Genomic DNA, 18,581 nt, shown 5'->3' with positions numbered 1-18,581 from the left:
ATCGGGCCACATCAGTTTGCGACTGGCCAGCTTCATTCTTGCTATGGCCATCCACAGTAGTGAGTATGGTAGGCGTCTTCTCTGTGCCGTTACTACACCGTCTGTGCATGCGTACACAGCGGTTGTGGATGTGGGGCTACCTGGCAAGCACTACCCCGTTTGATAGGTCCCTGACATCTTCGTTGGTGTAGTTGTCGATTGACCGAAATGCAGTCTTCCTTGCAGAACAGTATTGTACGGACACCAGTTGACAGTTCGTTCGATTATATTATGAATTAGACACAGGACGCGGAAATACCGGTTTTTTTGCTTTAATTTCTGGCGCCAGTGTAATCTGGGAAGAAAAACGACATGCAACGAGGTACTCTTGCCTACAACAGGTATGACCAAAAGCACAGCATAAAGAGACAAAAATGACTTAGATCATCACAATTAAAGAAGATCTTTAAAATAAGTTACTGTTGCTCTAGAAAGAGCCTACGCAAAATTTTCAAAACAGTTACAGTTTAACTACCATGAAATCACAAAAAATTACATTTCTGCATATAAGATAAGTTTTTTAATAGATTTATTCACTAATATGAGAAGCTGACATTTCTGAGACAGTGTAACTTAACAGTTATTTACACTCTTGGAAATTGAAATAAGAACACCGTGAATTCATTGTCCCAGGAAGGGGAAACTTTATTAACACATTCCTGGGGTCAGATACATTACATGATCACACTGACAGAACTACAGGCACATAGACACAGGCAACAGAGCATGCACAATGTCGGCACTAGTACAGTGTATATCCACCTTTCGCAGGAATGCAGGCTGCTATTCTCCCATGGAGACGATCGTAGAGAAGCTGGATGTAGTCCTGTGGAACGGCTTGCCATGCCATTTCCACCTGGCGCCTCAGTTGGACCAGCGTTCGTGCTGGACGTGCAGACCGCGGGAGACGACGCTTCATCCACTCCCAAACATGCTCAATGGGGGACAGATCCGGAGATCTTGCTGGCAAGGGTAGTTGACTTACACCTTCTAGAGCACGTTGGGTGGCACGGGATACCTGTTGGAACAGCAAGTTCCTTTGCCGGTCTAGGAATAGTAGAACGATGGGTTCGATGACGGTTTGGATGTACCGTGCACTATTCAGTGTCCCCTCGACGATCACCAGAGGTGTACGGCCAGTGTAGGAGATCGCTCCCCACACCATGATGCCGGGTGTTGGCCCTGTGTGCCTCGGTCGTATGTAGTCCTGATTGTGGCGCTCACCTGCACGGCGCCAAACACGCATACGACCATCATTGGCACCAAGGCAGAAGCGACTCTCATCGCTGAAGACGACACGTCTCCATTCGTCCCTCCATTCACGCCTGTCGCGACACCACTGGAGGCGGGCTGCACGATGTTGGGGCGTGAGCGGAAGACGGCCTAACGGTGTGCGGGACCGTAGCCCAGCTTCACGGAGACGGTTGCGAATGGACCTCGCCGATACACCAGGAGCAACAGTGTCCCTAATTTGCTGGGAAGTGGCGGTGCGGTCCCATACGGCACTGCGTAGGATCCTACGGTCCTGGCGTGCATCCGTGCGTCGCTGCGGTCCGGTCCCAGGTCGACGGACACGTGCACCTTCCGCCGACCACAGGCGACAACATCGATGTACTGTGGAGACCTCACGCCCCACGTGTTGAGCAATTCGGCCGTACGTCCACCCGACCTCCCGCATGCCCACTATACGCCCTCGCTCAATGTCCGTCAGCTGCACATACGGTTCACGTCCACGCTGTCGCGGCATGCTACCAGTGTTAAAGACTGCGATGGAGCTCCGTATGCCACGGCAAACTGGATGACACTGACGTCGGCGGTGCACAAATGCTGCGCAGTTAGCGCCATTCGACGGCCAACACCGCGGTTCCTGGTGTGTCCGCTGTGCCGTGCGTGTGATCATTGCTTGTACAGCCCTCTCGCAGTGTCCGGAGCAAGTATGGTGGGTCTGACACACCGGTGTCAATGTGTTCTTTTTTCCATTTCCAGGAGTGTATTTATCTAACTTTAATATGTTCATTTTACAACTGGAGAATTTAAAATGTGAGAACTATTGTAATTTTAAACTGGTGTCCTAGCGAAAAGAACGATTCTGGTGGACGTAGTGGAGACTTTCAGGCATTTAGTGACCGATTTCCAACATCCAATATGGTAGCACAGGCCAAGGAAACAAAAATCCAATACAAGAGTTTAGCGTCCTGGAGCCTTTATCTGAAGGTTTGGGAGAAAGGACGGAACTCAAGAGAAAAATACTGCGCAGATTCACTGCCAGGAGACGCCCTGGAAAGAGCACTGTCCCGAAATAATATCATCTATTTCTCCTTATTACTGCAAGTTCCCATACCATTAGTAACAGATTTATGACAGTTAAACTATTCAGAAATATAAAACAGAAAAAAATGTGAACGTGACAAAGGAACAGGGAGGCTACATAAATCCGCTAACCCATCCCCAGGGGAGGAAGAACCATAGGGTCGAAGAAAGGAGACACCCACATCGCGTTCCATTATCCGCCGTCTACTCTTGGGCTCGTTTTCTCTGACGGTCTTGCTTTCCGTAACTTCTTGATAGCTGAGAAAAGCCCAGAAATCAGTTGCATTCCAGATTGTAATACTACCCTACGTCTTGTTTTGTGATGTAACGACATCCCTTGGCAACAGTATAATTCAATGAACTGTCTCATGTCCAACCACTGTGGCGGGAACTTTCGTTTCATACCAGTGTTTGAAAACTCACAACTCTATGTGATCGTCTCTGCTAGGGTACCAACATCCTTAAAAGGCCGAATAACATCGTCAAATCTATTTTAATATATGTTTACTGATATAAAATAAACGAATGTCTACATAGTACACCACACTCCACAACGTTTCTCTCCTCTTTGAGCCACCTCCTTGGGCTAATTTTAAGTATTATGGAAAGCGATCGCCGCTACATTCTTCCGTCAGCGCCTGGTAGGTCCAGAGAGTGAGACGAGATTAGCGTCGGTATGCAGTACGGCTAATACTGCATTTCCTCCAGCGAATGAAAAATGAAGGACCTGTCTTATCGCCGGCCGGTGTGGCCGTGCGGTTCTAGGCTCTACAGTCTGGAGCCGAGCTACCGCTACGGTCGCAGGTTAGAATCCTGCCTCTGGCATGGATGTGTGTGATGTACTTAGGTTAGTTAGGTTTAAGTAGTTCTAAGTTCTAGGGGACTAATGACCTCAGAAGTTAAGTCGCATAATGCTCAGAGCCATTTGAATCAACCTGTCTTATACTTTTTTTAGGCTTAGCAGAGTTCCGAAACAGGGTGAGAACTTACTGTGACCAGGAGAAACTGCTTTCGTCCGGCCATAACTGTCGATTCTTTGATTTGTCTGGGAAAAGGTTTATCAAACTAGAACACATGAAAGATTAGTTCATTTTATTACATTAATGAATAAAAGATTTGCATAAATTTGATACACTTCTTTGTCACGTGATTGCTTGATAATTTACAACTGCTATTGGCTATGAAAACATCATCTGATGCACAGATTGACAAACTGTTCTCTCGTAGTACAAAATCTGACATTTACAAAAGATTATTTCAACAGAAACCTGTCACTGCCCTGCACTATGATGGTGACTGTTGTAGCTGGTTTCTAGAACAGCTCTGAGCTCGTGCATGCTGACACTACAGTGATTCTCGTTGCCGCATTCCAACGTTCTGTGAATGGTACCACGATGTTGCACGTGTCATTATGAATATTAAAATCTGAGTCACTGCAGTCAAAAATTGTAAATAAATTACATACCTGCTTTCAACAAAAGTTTCATAACACATTTATGCAGCAATAACACTACATGGGACTTACGAAAGTCTTATACGTTTACCTGTAGGACAGCTCGGGGCAGAATAGGTTAACGGCCATGACGGGATTGAGCTCTTTTCTACACTGGAGAATGCGGACCTACTGTAGTGACATGTAACTACGTCTCTCAATGGACGAGAAGGTGTGGCAGCTATTTTAACTTAGTTTGGAGTATGACTTGTGAGTGATCGACTGTCTTTCACGTTGACAGTTGCGTAATTATAACCATTGGCGAACTTCAACGCAAGTTAATACGTTAACTGTCAACTGAAGACCATTACATAACATGTGATCTTAAAGTACATGCCGTTCGCTGTACAGTAGTTATATAATATTAACAGATTCTTGATGTTAAGAGGGAACTACAGGATGCTGTTGCGAGCACGGCAAAAAAAGAAAGAAGGTGTAAAGAGGTCATATTTTTCAGGACAGAGAAGTCAGTTGCAAAAAAACTGTTTTAGAAAATTGAAGCTAAAAAATATAGCTCTACCCAAAATTAAAAAGGACAAAAGAGAGGAGATGGAATGTTTTAACAAGAATAAAAGAGAGAAGATGATGGAGCAGAGTGAATCAGAGAGACAGGAATTTTAGGTGTCTATTGTGGGGTCTTATGCTACTTTTATAACTAGGACTAGGCCGCATGCCTGAAATGTTTCAATTGGACACATTATTTGTATGCCGGCATAGACATTGAAAATGAAAAAAATTGCAATTTGGGAATACTGTTAGAAAGACTAATAGCTGTAATTTTGATGGTTACTAAGCAGTGAGGATGTTTAAAATTACATTAAAATATTATCTTGTTCTTAACAACGATTTTGTTGAAGATTCCTTTTCCACAGTGTAAACTGTTCGTTAAACAACCTTATATCTTAGTTTTAAGATAATATTCATAATATTTCAACGTTTACGGAATAATTTCACAAAAATTACCCAATCCTATTCGGTACCGCGGTTAATATGCAAGCACTTCTTTGAAAAACATTTTAAAAAATCAGACAATAGCTTTTTAAGTAATTTTCTAGTGAGATACGTTAGAATATACTAAAAGGCGAATTTCTACATAATTAAGAAGTGATTTCTTGGTTGTCTTATTTTTTATAAATTGTTAAACATTAAGTATTCTGTTTAGCCCCGAGTTTCTCTACTTACCTTCAGCCAGCCCCGTCCCTAGTAAAAATGGGAATTTCATCGCATCCCCATGTGTTGGAGTTTTGCGTAACTCTGCTAAACAAATTCAAACCTTAGTTATTTGGCATCATCATTGAAGTAGCGTGTCCATGAGCTGCACACTACACGGAAGACAACTTTGTGTAACACTTTTTATAAGTTTGATGACTGTTCTGCTGAATCTATTGCTGCAGCCCGCAAAAGTTTCATGTGCAAACTGTAAATTTTTAAAGTTTTAATCCAGCCGTAGTCAGGTAGTGGATGCCAGCTCGCCCAATGTGCTAATCAAGTAAGCCATTGGGCGCTACTGTTGGCATTGCGTCAAAACACTCCGGCTTTACGTTGGTATATTACGTGAGAGCCTAGAAATTATTTTCCCCAAAGGCATCCACGCTCAATTACTGCTCCGCATAAAACTCGTCCTTTGTCTGTGTTGCATCATTGTTCACATTCCATCGCATCTGTACTTCACGATAGTATTCTAGGCACACTAGCTGTAAATTTCCGATTCGTTCGCAACCACATCTTGTCAGAGAAACACATGCTGAAGCTTGAACGTCTCTGATAACCGCCTAAATAAAAAAAAAATTGTCGGTTTTCCACCATCAGTAATGCCACTGATCTTACAGTGAATTTCCTGTGAAGCGATTTCATTCATACGACACTCTTTAGTCCTCTTAACCAAACGGATTGCAGCTCCCACTCTGTACAAACCACGAATGTTCTGCTCTCTGCTTCATGTATCCGTATATCACGTCTGCACGTAATTCTTTATCACTTAATTTTCAGACTCCTGTATAACTAAACTGCAAGTGGTGAATTTTCCGTGTAGATATGGCTAACCAACATGAAAACCCAGAGAAATATCTTAACCATGACGATTAGCTTTCACCATAGTTGAAAGGTCTTCTGCCCAACTTTATCCCCTCTTGTTTCGAAAAATGTATTTCATTTACAACCTACCATCGGCTTCTGCATAGCTTTTACTACACTCCATAAGGGAACGACCTCATGAGGACAACATCACATTCTTATATATGCAACTCATCAAAGACTTGGATTATACTCTACTAAGAGGTTACTTTGATAAATTTTATGAGAAATGAAACTCTAATACAGAAAATTTGAAATTTGACACTATACTGCTACAAAGTATAAGAGATTTACATGTACCAATATTGATGTATGCAGATGAAGTTCATAACCCAATGTTATTGCAGATGTGTAATACGTATATCGCACAGCAATATGACTTGAATGTGTAGAGCAAAACAATACGAATTTCGGTTGGTAGGAATGAAAATATAATAATAACCAAAGTTTACCGAAGTTAGCTACTAAATTCACATTGAGTTGAAATGTTTCTCTAAGCGGTGAATCCGGTGTAAGGACGGGTAGAACATGTACAGACAACGTACATGGTAAAAATTGGTTCTGTAACAACAATGATCCCGAACTGATTGTGGTACCGTGTGACCCTTATTACCAGTCATACTGATTTTATCATTTAAGAGTTTATGCACTAGTTGCTCCGAAGCGTTGCTAAGGACAAAACAATACGTGAGAAGGAGAAAGACAGGTCAGTGTACATTGCTTAAATATAATTCCTAAAAAATACAATTTGATAACTTTCAAATTAGCAGTAAAACTAACTGCATTCAGATGAAAAGTTGTTATTACATGCAGAATAGACGTGAATGGAAATTATTAGAAGAAATATAGCCTTTGAGTTGTTGGCTCAGTACTACGTGCTACTGCAGCAACAGTTACATCACGGTTAAAACGTTTTTATACCAGGGACTGTATGGTTCCACTAGAATAGACTACAGACAGGAAAAATTGTATGATTCTCTGACGCATACTACGACTCACTGAAACATGTAATGCGTGGTAACAAAAATCAAATTAGGTAAAATACAGGAAGCGTAGAATTATTTCATTGCACAGGAATTTGAACCACACTCTTCAGAATTGCACGTGCATTGCCTATATCATTGTACCACAATGCCGGCCGGGGTGGCCGAGCGGTTCTAGGCGCTACGGTCTGGAACCTCGTGACCGTTAAGGCCGCAGGTTCGAATCCTGCCTCGGGCATGGATGTGTGTGATGTCCTTAGGTTAGTTAGGATTAAGTAGTTCTAAGTTCTAGGGGACTGATGAACTGAGAAGTTAAGTCCCAAGTGCTGAGAGGCTCAGAGGCATTTGAACAATTTTTTTGCACCACAACGGTAGGCATTCGAGTTTCAGGAAATGCTTTTGGAATGTATTTCATTAGTGCGGCAAGACAAGAAGCGAGTAATTAAATTTACAACAAAGAAATCAAATCATATCACATGATGGTTCCGGGTCGTTGTTTTAAGCTAGCGTTTGATTTAAAAATAATACGAATGAATGCGCACCAGGAACCGCCCTAACAGTTCCCAGCATCTTCTGCGTTCTTCTGAGACGTGACTTCGTGTTCTGTGCAGCATTAGCAAAAGTTATGATTTCATCATATTTTAATACTACGTAATATATTAAAGATATTCGGAGGATATTGTTACTTTTCAGTTACGTTGTCTTATGGTGGGTAGAATGCATATTTTGAAACCTAGTTACACGCCGTGTGGAGCCATACTTCGTGGATGGTGAGCCGTCTTGTACCTGAAAACACGAACAGAATATATTGCGTAATGCACTGAGCTTCTCTAACCCCTTAGTAATTTTCCCTGTCTTAAAAATGGGAACTGTATTACTTACCAATAGCTGCTATTTCTAAATGTTTTCAACATATTAGTGATTTATGACAATTCTTCTTCTCAATGTAATTGATCTTACTGATTATTGGTGTGTAGTATAGTAATAATGTAACACGTAGGATATTAAATAAGATACCGACAAGATTTTCTCGACTGCAACACTTTTAAATTTGAACCGAATATTCGTTCCCAGGTACGTGATTAAACGTTTCCATGTAGAATTTATGTCACGGAAAATAAAACACTGATTGTTCAGATGTGTGTGAATCCGTAAGGGACCAAACTACTTAGGTCATTGGTCCCTACTTAAACTTCATGCTAAGAACAACACACACTCCCCATGCCCGAGGGAGGAGTCGAACCTCCGGCGGGAGGGTCCGCTCAGTCCGTGACATGCCTCAAACACTGCGGCCACACCGTGTGACAAATACTCTTGTTATGGAATTCCTTGACGGGCGAGAGAAAGGTTCAAAGACGGCAAACCTGAGCAAAAATACAGATAAATGCAATTCATCATCAATATCAACGGATATAAATTACATATTCACACAATTATGAGTTTAACATCTATTAACATCGTGAGGCACGTTACATCAAGAGCCACTATAGCCTCTGCAGGCGTCACCGTTCGAAGGTAATTCACCGAACAAACCCAACATTATTACAACGTAAAAAATATACGTAAGGAATGAAAAGAAATCATCGACAACTCGATCTCGTTTTTGTTCTGCTTGGCAACACTGAATAAGTAACGAAAGAGGACGCAACGTGTTAGGACGTCCTCTCCTCGAAAAATTTGTCACCAATTCTTTATTTACAGTCTCTGAAAAGAAAGATACAAACATTCATACAAACTTGTGCTTATTATAATAGGATATTATCACTAAATTATATTATAACTAAATTCCACTTCCACATACATTTTTTCTAAAGGCAAGATGGACAGAAACGTTGGCTTTCTCTGCAACAACCAGGCAAGAAAATACGACGCAGAATGGCGAGAAGAAATGAGATACCGTATAGTTTCCTTAACAGCAAAAGATATAGAGTTCGCTTCCGTTAGGCCGCTTTAGCATAAAAGTCTCCGACCAAATGATTTTTTTATGATTTTAATTAGAAAACGTATTTTTACATAGAAGAAATAAACCGAAATTCACAATACATCAGAGTATTAATATGTTTCTATCGCTATTTTTCATTTCAGTCTTTTCACAATTATGAAGTCTCATAGTGGCAATCTATACATATATGACGTTATAATGACTATGTTATGGCTGTACCTTGGGACAGCTTTTCAAATTATGAAAAACCATACAGCAAAACACATCAAGTGAATACTAAAATTTCAGAATAGGGCCAAAAACTTGTATTGAAGAGAAAATCTAAATGTGTTCCAATGAACAACACTCCGCCCTATTGTAGCACACAGAGCAGGACAGACATGTGGTGTATGAAAGCATGTATTTATGATTTTGTGGGTTCTAATCTACGTTTGAACACTTCCCACTGCCAAAAGTAGGTAATAGTGATAAGTGAAGAACAACAAAATGATTATATGGAGTACTGCCATGTCTGAATCTTCCACTGCTCTCCTAATACGCGAAATATTCCGTATTGCCACCTCATAATACAAATGTAGCAGCTACCTCGTCACTGTTGGATACTCCTTTTCAAAAGTAGGGTTTTCAGGCAGTTAAGACACCTAAGATGAAAAAATGAGCGACAATATGCTGTTCAGTTCGTCGCAGCTGTGCCGTGTGGCCTTTTGATACAAAAAAAAATCTCACTCGGATTGCAGACTCTGTTCGCTTCCTTTGTTGAAGAGTCACGCAATCGCGAGTACTCCACATAAGGCGTTGACGAGCCTTACAAAAGCTCTGCAGCCCGCGCTCACCTCAGCACTTCCATCACCATGAGGGCGACAGTGGCAGCTCTCCTCCTGTGTCTTGTGGTGAGTGGTGTGGGCTTTAGATTGAGAAAATATAAATAGAAACTCGTGCTTCATATAACTCTACTAGTACAGTCACGTCTATACCCTCTGTGGAGACGATTGTAAATCTAAAAACAAGCATTTACTTGTACCGATGTTTATGTTCATAGTATTCTATCCCAAAATATAAATGAGAAAATATGATAATTTACACGCATTTGCGGATGATATAGTAACTCTGATCGTAGTTGTACTCAACACAGATCAGCCGAAAGTGGCAGAACTGAGAGGAGGAAGAAGGTCTAAGGTTTACATGTTCGAAAAATAAATAGAACTTCTTCAAACCAGATGCAGGTTGTCCAGTGAGAGCAATGGTTGAGATACTGCGATTGCACTCAGGACGTAGGCAATCAAATCCCCGTCCAGTCATCCAGCTTTCACTCTCCGTTGTTCTCCTGAATCGCTTAAATCAAATTCCGAGCTGTTTCCGTAGATAAAATTCGGTGGATTCGCTGAAGAAATCCGGGGCTGTGATTCGGCTCTAATGAGCGTGCTATCAACAAGTTGTTAGTCGGTAATCTTCATTTCTTCTTCCTTTCGTTCCGTATGTAACCCGTATCAGATTCTATACAGAATAAACATATTGATGTAACATTTTACGGTAAGTGTGTCAGAGTGTTGTTGACAGCAGTTTCAGCAAACATTTATGACAAGCTCCCATACCTCTCATTGAGGCGAATGTCCTGTATAGCTATAACTGGTTAATTTCGCACTTAACTTTAAGTAATAGGTCTTCATTGGTCATCACGTCTTTGAAAAGTTTGCAGCTGATTTGTAAACAAAATGAGATTAGAGAAGTTCTCATACTCGTTACTTCTCTGCACGATGTTCATGAAGGTCCTCTACAAAGATGTCAAAAGCAATGCCTCATTCCACTTCTCGATACTCTGAAGTGTGAAGTTCCATCCACCTTAAGTCTAAGCTGGCCTTTATAACGAATCATAAGTGGCTCTGTAAGTGGGTACACAGTTGTACCCCTTCTACACAGTTGTTGAATAAAACTACAGTTCTCTGTATACTACCTAGCAAGAAAGCATAGTATGGCTCAAGTGTCCAGCACATACTAGAAACTGCACTGTTTTCGAATAATCTTGCGTTCATAACGTTGCTGCCAACTAGTTTAAAAAAGAATTTATCATGTAGTTTATGGAACACCATTGTACGACAGGTGTCAGCATGCCGCTGCCAGGAGACTCCACCTGGCCCTCCTGGACCAACTGAGGGTCCACAGCCAACCGGGCCACCTGGCCCACCAACTGGAGGCCCTGATCCGACAGGTCAACCTACTGGAGGTCCTGAACCAACTGGACCACCAGGCACACCAACAGGAGGTCCTGAACCAACTGGGCCACATGGCCCACCAACTGGAGGTCCTGAACCAACAGGTCAACCCACTGGAGGTCCTCAACCAACTGGAGGGCCCCAACCAACTGGTGGACCTCAGCCCTACTGAAGGCCCACAGCCTACTGGCCCAACAGGGGCACCAGGACCGCCTTCTGGGGGACTTTGGGGTTTCTGAATTCCTGCACACGCATCTGCAAAACATCAAGACATTTCAGCCATGATACTTACTTTTAACTCTACCTGATTTTACAGATAGAAGTGTTCTGGAAATCGCTTTGTAAAATTATTTCTCATTAAATCAGCATTGAAAAATCTCCATGAATGTTTCCGTCATTTGTAAAGTGTAACGAATAACCTACTAACCCAAAAAATAGTAACTCTTTGAACTTGATGTCAAAAAAGCTGTGACAGTTTCATAAGTCATCCAGTTCTTGACTGTGTAATTAGTTGCATCAGTATGTACTCTATATGATGAAGTGTCCTAATCTTGCACCACGTCAGGCTATGTATAGAAGGATATTTTAGTGTGACATTCAAGTGTAAACATTATAGACCCATTTTCTGATACAATGAGTGCACAAATGAAATTACATGATTTCTCCTGGCGTATGACAGTAGCGCGATCTTAGAGACGATATTTGGCATCTAGCACCAATGTCAAAACCAAACTGAATCGAACAGTTGTCGTATAAGCTCTTGAGATCTATTTCCGTTTCGTCTTAGCGACAAAGATTATGACAGTGATCTGCCATCGCATATATGCTAAATGTGTAATTAAACCTCTCACGAGGGATCGCCAAATGTGACTCCATCTCCTCATAATTTCAATGTGTTCGTGGGACCTAGTATGGTCTATTTTGAAATACATTTTTACAGTTCTGAGTTACGCATACAGAAGTTTAACAACGATTTCAAATAATCAAAGTACCGTACCTCAATTTTCTTAATGAAGTTGTAAAATCTAGTCCACGGATGATTCTACAAAATTAGTGCTTTTACCATAACTACACACAACGACAAAGTGGCGAAGTAGGATTTACATCAGGCGAATTTGGTCGTCGAGGTGACAGTGTCAGTTCACTATAACGCTCGTCAAACCACGGTATGAAGGTTTTGGCTCCGATACACGGAGTATTTTACTGCTGAATGATTATATCGCCGTTGGGGAAGACGTGAACGGCCAAGGGATGCAGTCGGTTTGCAGCTATCAGTGTGTCTTCGATTACTAACACAGGTTTAATGGAAGCACAGGAGAATGTCTCCTGTAGCATCATACTGTTCCCACTCAGCTGTGGGCTGTGTCCCTGATTCGGTGCACGTTTCTAGCCACCGTTCATCTCGATGACGGCATTTGTGGGCACGACCATCGACCTAGTGTAGCAAAAATGTGATTCACCCAGGGAGCCGACACATTTCCATTGAAATACGGTCGAAACCGATGGCCCCGTGTCCATTGCAATCGTTGTTCACTAAGTCGTTGAGTCACTATGTGAACACTTAGGGGTCGTTCGCTGCAGAGCTCCATGCTCGAAAATGTACTACGAACGGTATGCTCTAAAACACTTGTGTGTGCAGCAGTATTGTGCTCTTTCGCCAGAGATGCCACAGGTCACCATCTATCGTATTTTACTGAGCAGACAATCCTCCGAACCCCACATTCTGTGAACAGTCGTGGACGTCCAACTGTTCTTCTACCTCTTTCCCTAGACCCTCATGACAGTAGCACTTGAACATTCGACCCTCAGGCTGTAGCTAATCCATGTCTCTAGAATACCCTTTCTTCCAGGAGTACTAGTTCTGCAAGTTTCGCAGAAGAGCTTCTGTGAAGTTTGGAAGGTAGGAGACGAGGTACTTTCGACTCTAAAGCTCTAGGGAGGGGTTGTGAATCATGCTTGGGTATCTCAATTGGTAGCGCACTTGCCCGCTAAAGGCAAAGGTCCCGAGTTTCAGTGTCGGTCCGGCACACAGATTTAATCCACCAGGGATTTTCATATCAGCGCACACTCCGCTGCAGAGCGAAAATCTCACTCTGGAAACGTTCCTTATTGATTTACACTTTATTTTTTCCCATCAGTCATGGTGCGCCTTTTGACTTACCGTTATAGTATTAAGTGTGCAGTACTCTGGCCTGACAATCACTAGAAGAGTAATCCCTGCACAGTACAGGGCAATTTCCCAACTGCTGTCCTCACGTGTGTCGACGGCCAGGAGTGTGTTCTTCAAGGACAGCCCTGGATGACGTGGTTTCTGTGGAAGGACGATATAAACACCACGTATATTGGCAAGCAATTGGTGCCTTTATGTGCAGAGTATCTATCATCACGAAAATTGAGCTACCAACATAGCAATGTTCGTCTCCACAAGCGGTCTCATACCTTCCATCGTTGAAGTGGGCTTCCAGGCACTCCCAAAAATATCACATTTTCCTGACTTGACCCCATATGATTACCACATATTCGGGTCTATGAAGAAACCTCTACACGGATATCATATTTTGGACTTTCACAAATTTCGGAAAGGTGGTTCGAGAAGGGTTCAAAATGTTTCAAATTGCTTAAGCACTATGGGGCTGAACATCTGAGGTCATCAGTCCCCTAGACTTAGAACTGCTTAAACCTAACTAATTTAAGGGCATCACACGCATACATGCCCGAGGCAGGATTCGAACCTGCGACCGTAGCAGCAGCCAGGTTCAGGACTAAAGCGCCTAGAACCGCTCGGCCACAACGGCCGGCTCGAGGAGGGCCTTCAGAAGTTAAAATGACGAAGTCAGGTGAATACGGTGGATTTGGCAGCACCTAGTAGCCCATTTCAGCGACGGTAGAAGTGGTTTGCCAACTCGTATGGGGACGAGCTTTGTCAACTTGCAAGAGCATATTTAATGAAGATGCGCACTCTCCGCCCACTGCCACTAATCACTCATTAACACCCTCTGTTTTTACACATTCCTTTCACAACAATTTCTCTGGTTTTGATAATGTCACTTTGCATGTAACAAATACGGTTGGGAAAGTGGGTTGTACTGGGTAGGGATTACATGTCTAGTGACTGTCGTGTCAATTATGGTTAGAACGTAGTTCTACTTACTTGTAATAATAGTTGTATCATTATTGTGTAATTGAACTGTGTATCCCATATACACTGATAAGCTAAAACGTTACAACCACTAACCATCGCGACACTGGATGCCCCTGGTGGCGTTATGGGCATGTGAGGAGTTAACAGAAGTACATAAGAGGAGCAGACAGGTACACGGAATCAGCCTGGCGAAGATATGGCCTGGAAATGGGGAAATACATTGAGATAAGCGTCTTTGAAAAAGGTCAGATAATTACTATGGAGAGACTGTGGACGGGTATCCCGAAAACGGTATAGCTGGTCGAATGTTCAAGTGTTACTGTCGTAAGAGTCTACGGAAAGAGATAGAAGGACAGTGAAACTGCCACTAGGAGCTAAAGGGTTGGACGTCGACGACTCTTTACAGAATGTGGGGTTTGGAGACTTCTCCGCTTTGTAACGTAGGATAGCAGGTGACCTGTCCCATCTGTGTCAAAAGAACACAATACTGCTGCACACACTAATGTTTCGGAGCACTCCATTCATGGTACATTGCTGCGCAAGGAGCTCCGCAGTAGACCACCTCTCCGTGTTCACAAGTTGACTCAGCTACGTCGTCAGTAACGATTGCAGAGGACACGGGACCATCGGGTTTGGGCCGTCGGTCTGTGGGAATGTGTCGGCTCTTTGGGTTAATCACATTTTTGCTACACTAGGTCCATCGTCCTCTCCACAAAGGCCGTCATCGAGGTTAACGGCGGCTCGAAAGGTGAATCGCATCACGGACCTAGCCTGATGCAAGCAGTATTATGCTACAGGAAACGTTCTCCTGCGCTTGCATGGGCCCTTCGTTAGTAATCGAAGACACGCTCACAGGTGCGAACTACCTGCATCCCTCCATACTTCACGTCTTCATCAATGGCGATGTCATCCAATTGGTTCAAATGGCTCTGAGCACTATGGGACTTAACATCTCTGGTCATCAGTCCCCTAGAACGTAGAACTACTTAAACCTAACTAACCTAAGGACATCACACAACACCCAGTCATAACGGGGCAAAGAAAATCCCTGACCCCGCCGGGAATCGAACCCGGGCATGGGAAGCGAGAACGCTACGCATGACTACGAGCTGCGGACGGCGATGTCATCATTCAGCAGTAAAATAGTCCATATGTCGCAGCCAGAGCCATCATACAGTAGTTTGAGGAGCATTATAGCGAACTCAGACTGACATCTCGACTACTAAATTTGCCTGATGTAAATCCTATGGAACCCATTTAGATCACTATAGGGCGCCACCACCGCGTATTCAAATCAGCGGCCCGTTATTTACGCGAATTACATGACTTGAGCGTAGACATCAAACGTCACATACCACCAAAAGCCTACCATCCAACTGTCGAATTCCTAATACCCAAAATCAGTAATGTATTTTGTTCCAAAGACGGACAAACAAGCTATTAAGCATTTGATCATAATATTTTGGGTCATAAGTGTAACTTGATATTATTCTATGTTATGTGAATACTTACATAGATATATTTCGCCACTTCGTCGTTGTGAATAGGTACGGTAAAAGCATTGACTCTAAAGAATTATTTTACTCCTTCATTAAGAAAAGTAAGATGATTTTGGTAATTGCAGTCATCGTTAAACTTCTGGAAACGCTGCCATATCTGTATGCTTAACTCTGAACTGTAAAAATGTATTTCAAAATAGACCGTAATAGGCCCCACGAACACATTGAAATAATGAGGAGATGGAGTCAGATTTGGCGATCTCTCGTGAGAGGTTAAATTACATATTTATGTTCTACGCTATGGCAGGTTACTGTCATAATCTTTGTCGCTAAGATGAAACAGAAACGAAATTCAAGAGCATGTCTGACAACTGTTCTATGCAGTTTAGTTTTGACATTCGTACTAGTTGCCAAATATTGTCTCTAAGATCGCGCTACCGTCATACGCCAGGAGAAATCACATAATTTCATTTGTTCACTTATTGTACCAGAAAATAGGTTATAATGTTTACATTTGAATGTTACACTGAAATATCCTTGGATACCTAGCCTGACGTGGTGCAAGATTAGCACATTTCATCATATAGAGTACACACTGAAGTCACTAATTACACAGTCAAGACTGCATAACTTACGAAACTGTCACAGCTTTTTTGACATCAAGTTCATCCCCCTCATAAAGAGTTACTATTTTTTGGGTTAGTAGGTTATTCGTTACACTTTACAAATGACGGAAACATTTATGGAGATTTTTCAATGCTGATTTAATGAGAAATAATTTTACAAAGAGATTTCCAGAACAGGTAGAGTTAATCGCAAATATTACGGCTGAAATGTCTTGATGTTTCGCAGATGCGTGTGTAGGAATTTAGAAACTCCAAAGTCCCCCAGAAGGCGGTCCTGGTGGCCGTGGTGGGCCAGTAGGCTGTGGGCCTTCAGTAGGCTGAGGTCCACCAGTTGGTTGGGGCCCTCCAGTTGGTTGTGGACCTCCAGTTGGTTGACCTTTTGGTTCAGGACCTCCAGTTGGAGGGCCAGGTGGCCCCGTTGGCTCAGGACTTCCAATAGGCTGACCTGTCGGATCAGGACCTCCAGTTGGTGGGCCAGGTGGTCCGGTTGGCTGTGGCCCCTCAGTTGGTCCAGGAGGGCCAGGTGGAGTCTCCTGGCTGCGGCACCTGTAGTACAATGGTGTACTATTAACTACGTGATAAATTCTCTTTTAAATGAGTTGGCAGCAACATTATGAACGCAAGATTATTCGAAAGCAGTGCAGTTTCTGTTATGTCCTAGAAACTGTAATGAGATTAGGCTTTCTCGCTAGGTAGTATACAGAGAACTGTAGTTTTATTCAGCAACTGTGTACCCACTTACGGAGCCTCTTAGGAATCGTTAGAAGGGGCAACTTAGATGTATGGTGGATGCGGCTTCATACTTTCGAGGATCGAGAAACAAGCATCGCTGTTGGCATGACATATTACTTTTGACATCTTCGTAGAGGACCTCCATGCTTATTCTGTATAGAATCTGTTACGGGAAACATACGGAACGAAAGGAAGAAGATAAGAAGATTAACGACTAACAACTTGTCGATAGCACGCTCATTAGAGACGAATCACAACCCCCGATTTCTTCAGCGAATTCGGCGAATGTTATCTAAGGAAACAGCATGACATTTGATTTAAGCGATTCAGTGGAACAATGCAGAGTGAAAGCTGGATGACTGGAGGGGATCTGATCGCCTACGTGCCGAGTGCAGTCCCTGAATCTCAACCACAGCTCTCTCACGTACTGTGAACGGACAACCTGCATCTGGTTTGAGGAAGTTCTATTTATTTTTCGGAAAAATAAATTTTGGACCTGCTTCCTCCTCTGAGTTCTGGTACTTTCAGTTGATCTTTTTCGTGTAGAATTAATATCAGAATTACTATATCCGTGTCATTCTCCATCTCAGCCATACGACTATGGAACGCGCTTCCCTGTGATCTGCGTCTTATCCAGAACCACTCAGCATTCAAGAGGGAACTCAAAACTTACATATTAGGGACGGTATAGCCACCATTGTTGTGCCCCTCTCATCTCTTTCTTTCTCCTCTCCATCACAGCTTCGAATTTTACCATTCTTTTTCTCTTCCTCTAACCTATCTACCTCTTATATATCTCTCTCACCCCATTCTATCGTCTTATGTCTCTGCTCGATGAGAATAACTCACAAGCTGCAAGAATATAACGAGAAAATTCCCAACTAACTGACATTCACAAAAGAAATGTATGTTTAGTTTACTTTCATATACTTAGTCACTATTATTATTATTATTATTATTATTATTGTTATTACTATTATCATTATTATTATCATTATTATTCTTGATTGTTATAATTATTTTTATTGTTATAACTATCATTGTACTTCTGTTATAATCTCAATTTTTTTTGTTTAATATCAATACTGCATAATACGTTAAATGTCCTTAATGTTATTTAGAAACTGTAACTCGTTCAATCTGAGTATGCCTGGTTAGGTGTAAGAGAGGGCCTGAAGGCCCTAATCTTGCCAGGTAAAATAAATGCATAAATAAATATATCATCCGCAAATGCGCGTAAATTATCACGTTTTCTCATTTGACTGCACAGAACTGTGAGGACACTCCCTCGCCCCCCTCCTTCACACGCCTTCCGCATTCCTCATGCCAGACCCTCTTGTCACCGTCAACCACGACCCGCAAACATCGGTCGGCAGCCTCCTCGGGCAATCAACACCTGAACGCACCAACTTGCATATTGCACATGCAAATGTCCAGTCTCTGCCAGCTCACTTCGACGAGTTCAAATACATATTTCAGACTGCTGATATACACGTAATACTTTTGTCAGAGACTTGGCTCAAACCAAGTATT

General features: G+C 42.4%; 2 protein-coding genes across 2 annotated transcripts in view; one reads left to right on the top strand and one right to left on the bottom strand.

Annotated features, from left to right (window-relative positions):
* LOC126336538 (proline-rich protein 2-like) overlaps nucleotides 1–18,581 on the bottom strand; it is a 479,405-nt gene that overhangs the window by 457,422 nt on the left and 3,402 nt on the right. The gene's annotated exons all lie outside the window — the stretch shown is intronic.
* Nucleotides 9,682–18,581, top strand: part of LOC126336529 (proline-rich protein 2-like) — a 59,337-nt gene continuing 50,437 nt past the window's right edge. Inside the window, exon 1 of the mRNA XM_050000325.1 lies at nucleotides 9,682–9,729. Within this exon, the coding sequence (XP_049856282.1) occupies nucleotides 9,691–9,729 (39 nt within the window). The 5' untranslated portion in view covers nucleotides 9,682–9,690. The remainder of the gene's footprint in view (nucleotides 9,730–18,581) is intronic.

Source organism: Schistocerca gregaria, chromosome 2 (assembly GCF_023897955.1).
Source record: "Schistocerca gregaria isolate iqSchGreg1 chromosome 2, iqSchGreg1.2, whole genome shotgun sequence".
Lineage (NCBI taxonomy): Eukaryota > Metazoa > Arthropoda > Insecta > Orthoptera > Acrididae > Schistocerca > Schistocerca gregaria.
The sequence above is the reverse complement of the archived record's forward strand: the minus strand, read 5'-3'. Positions and strand labels throughout refer to the sequence as shown.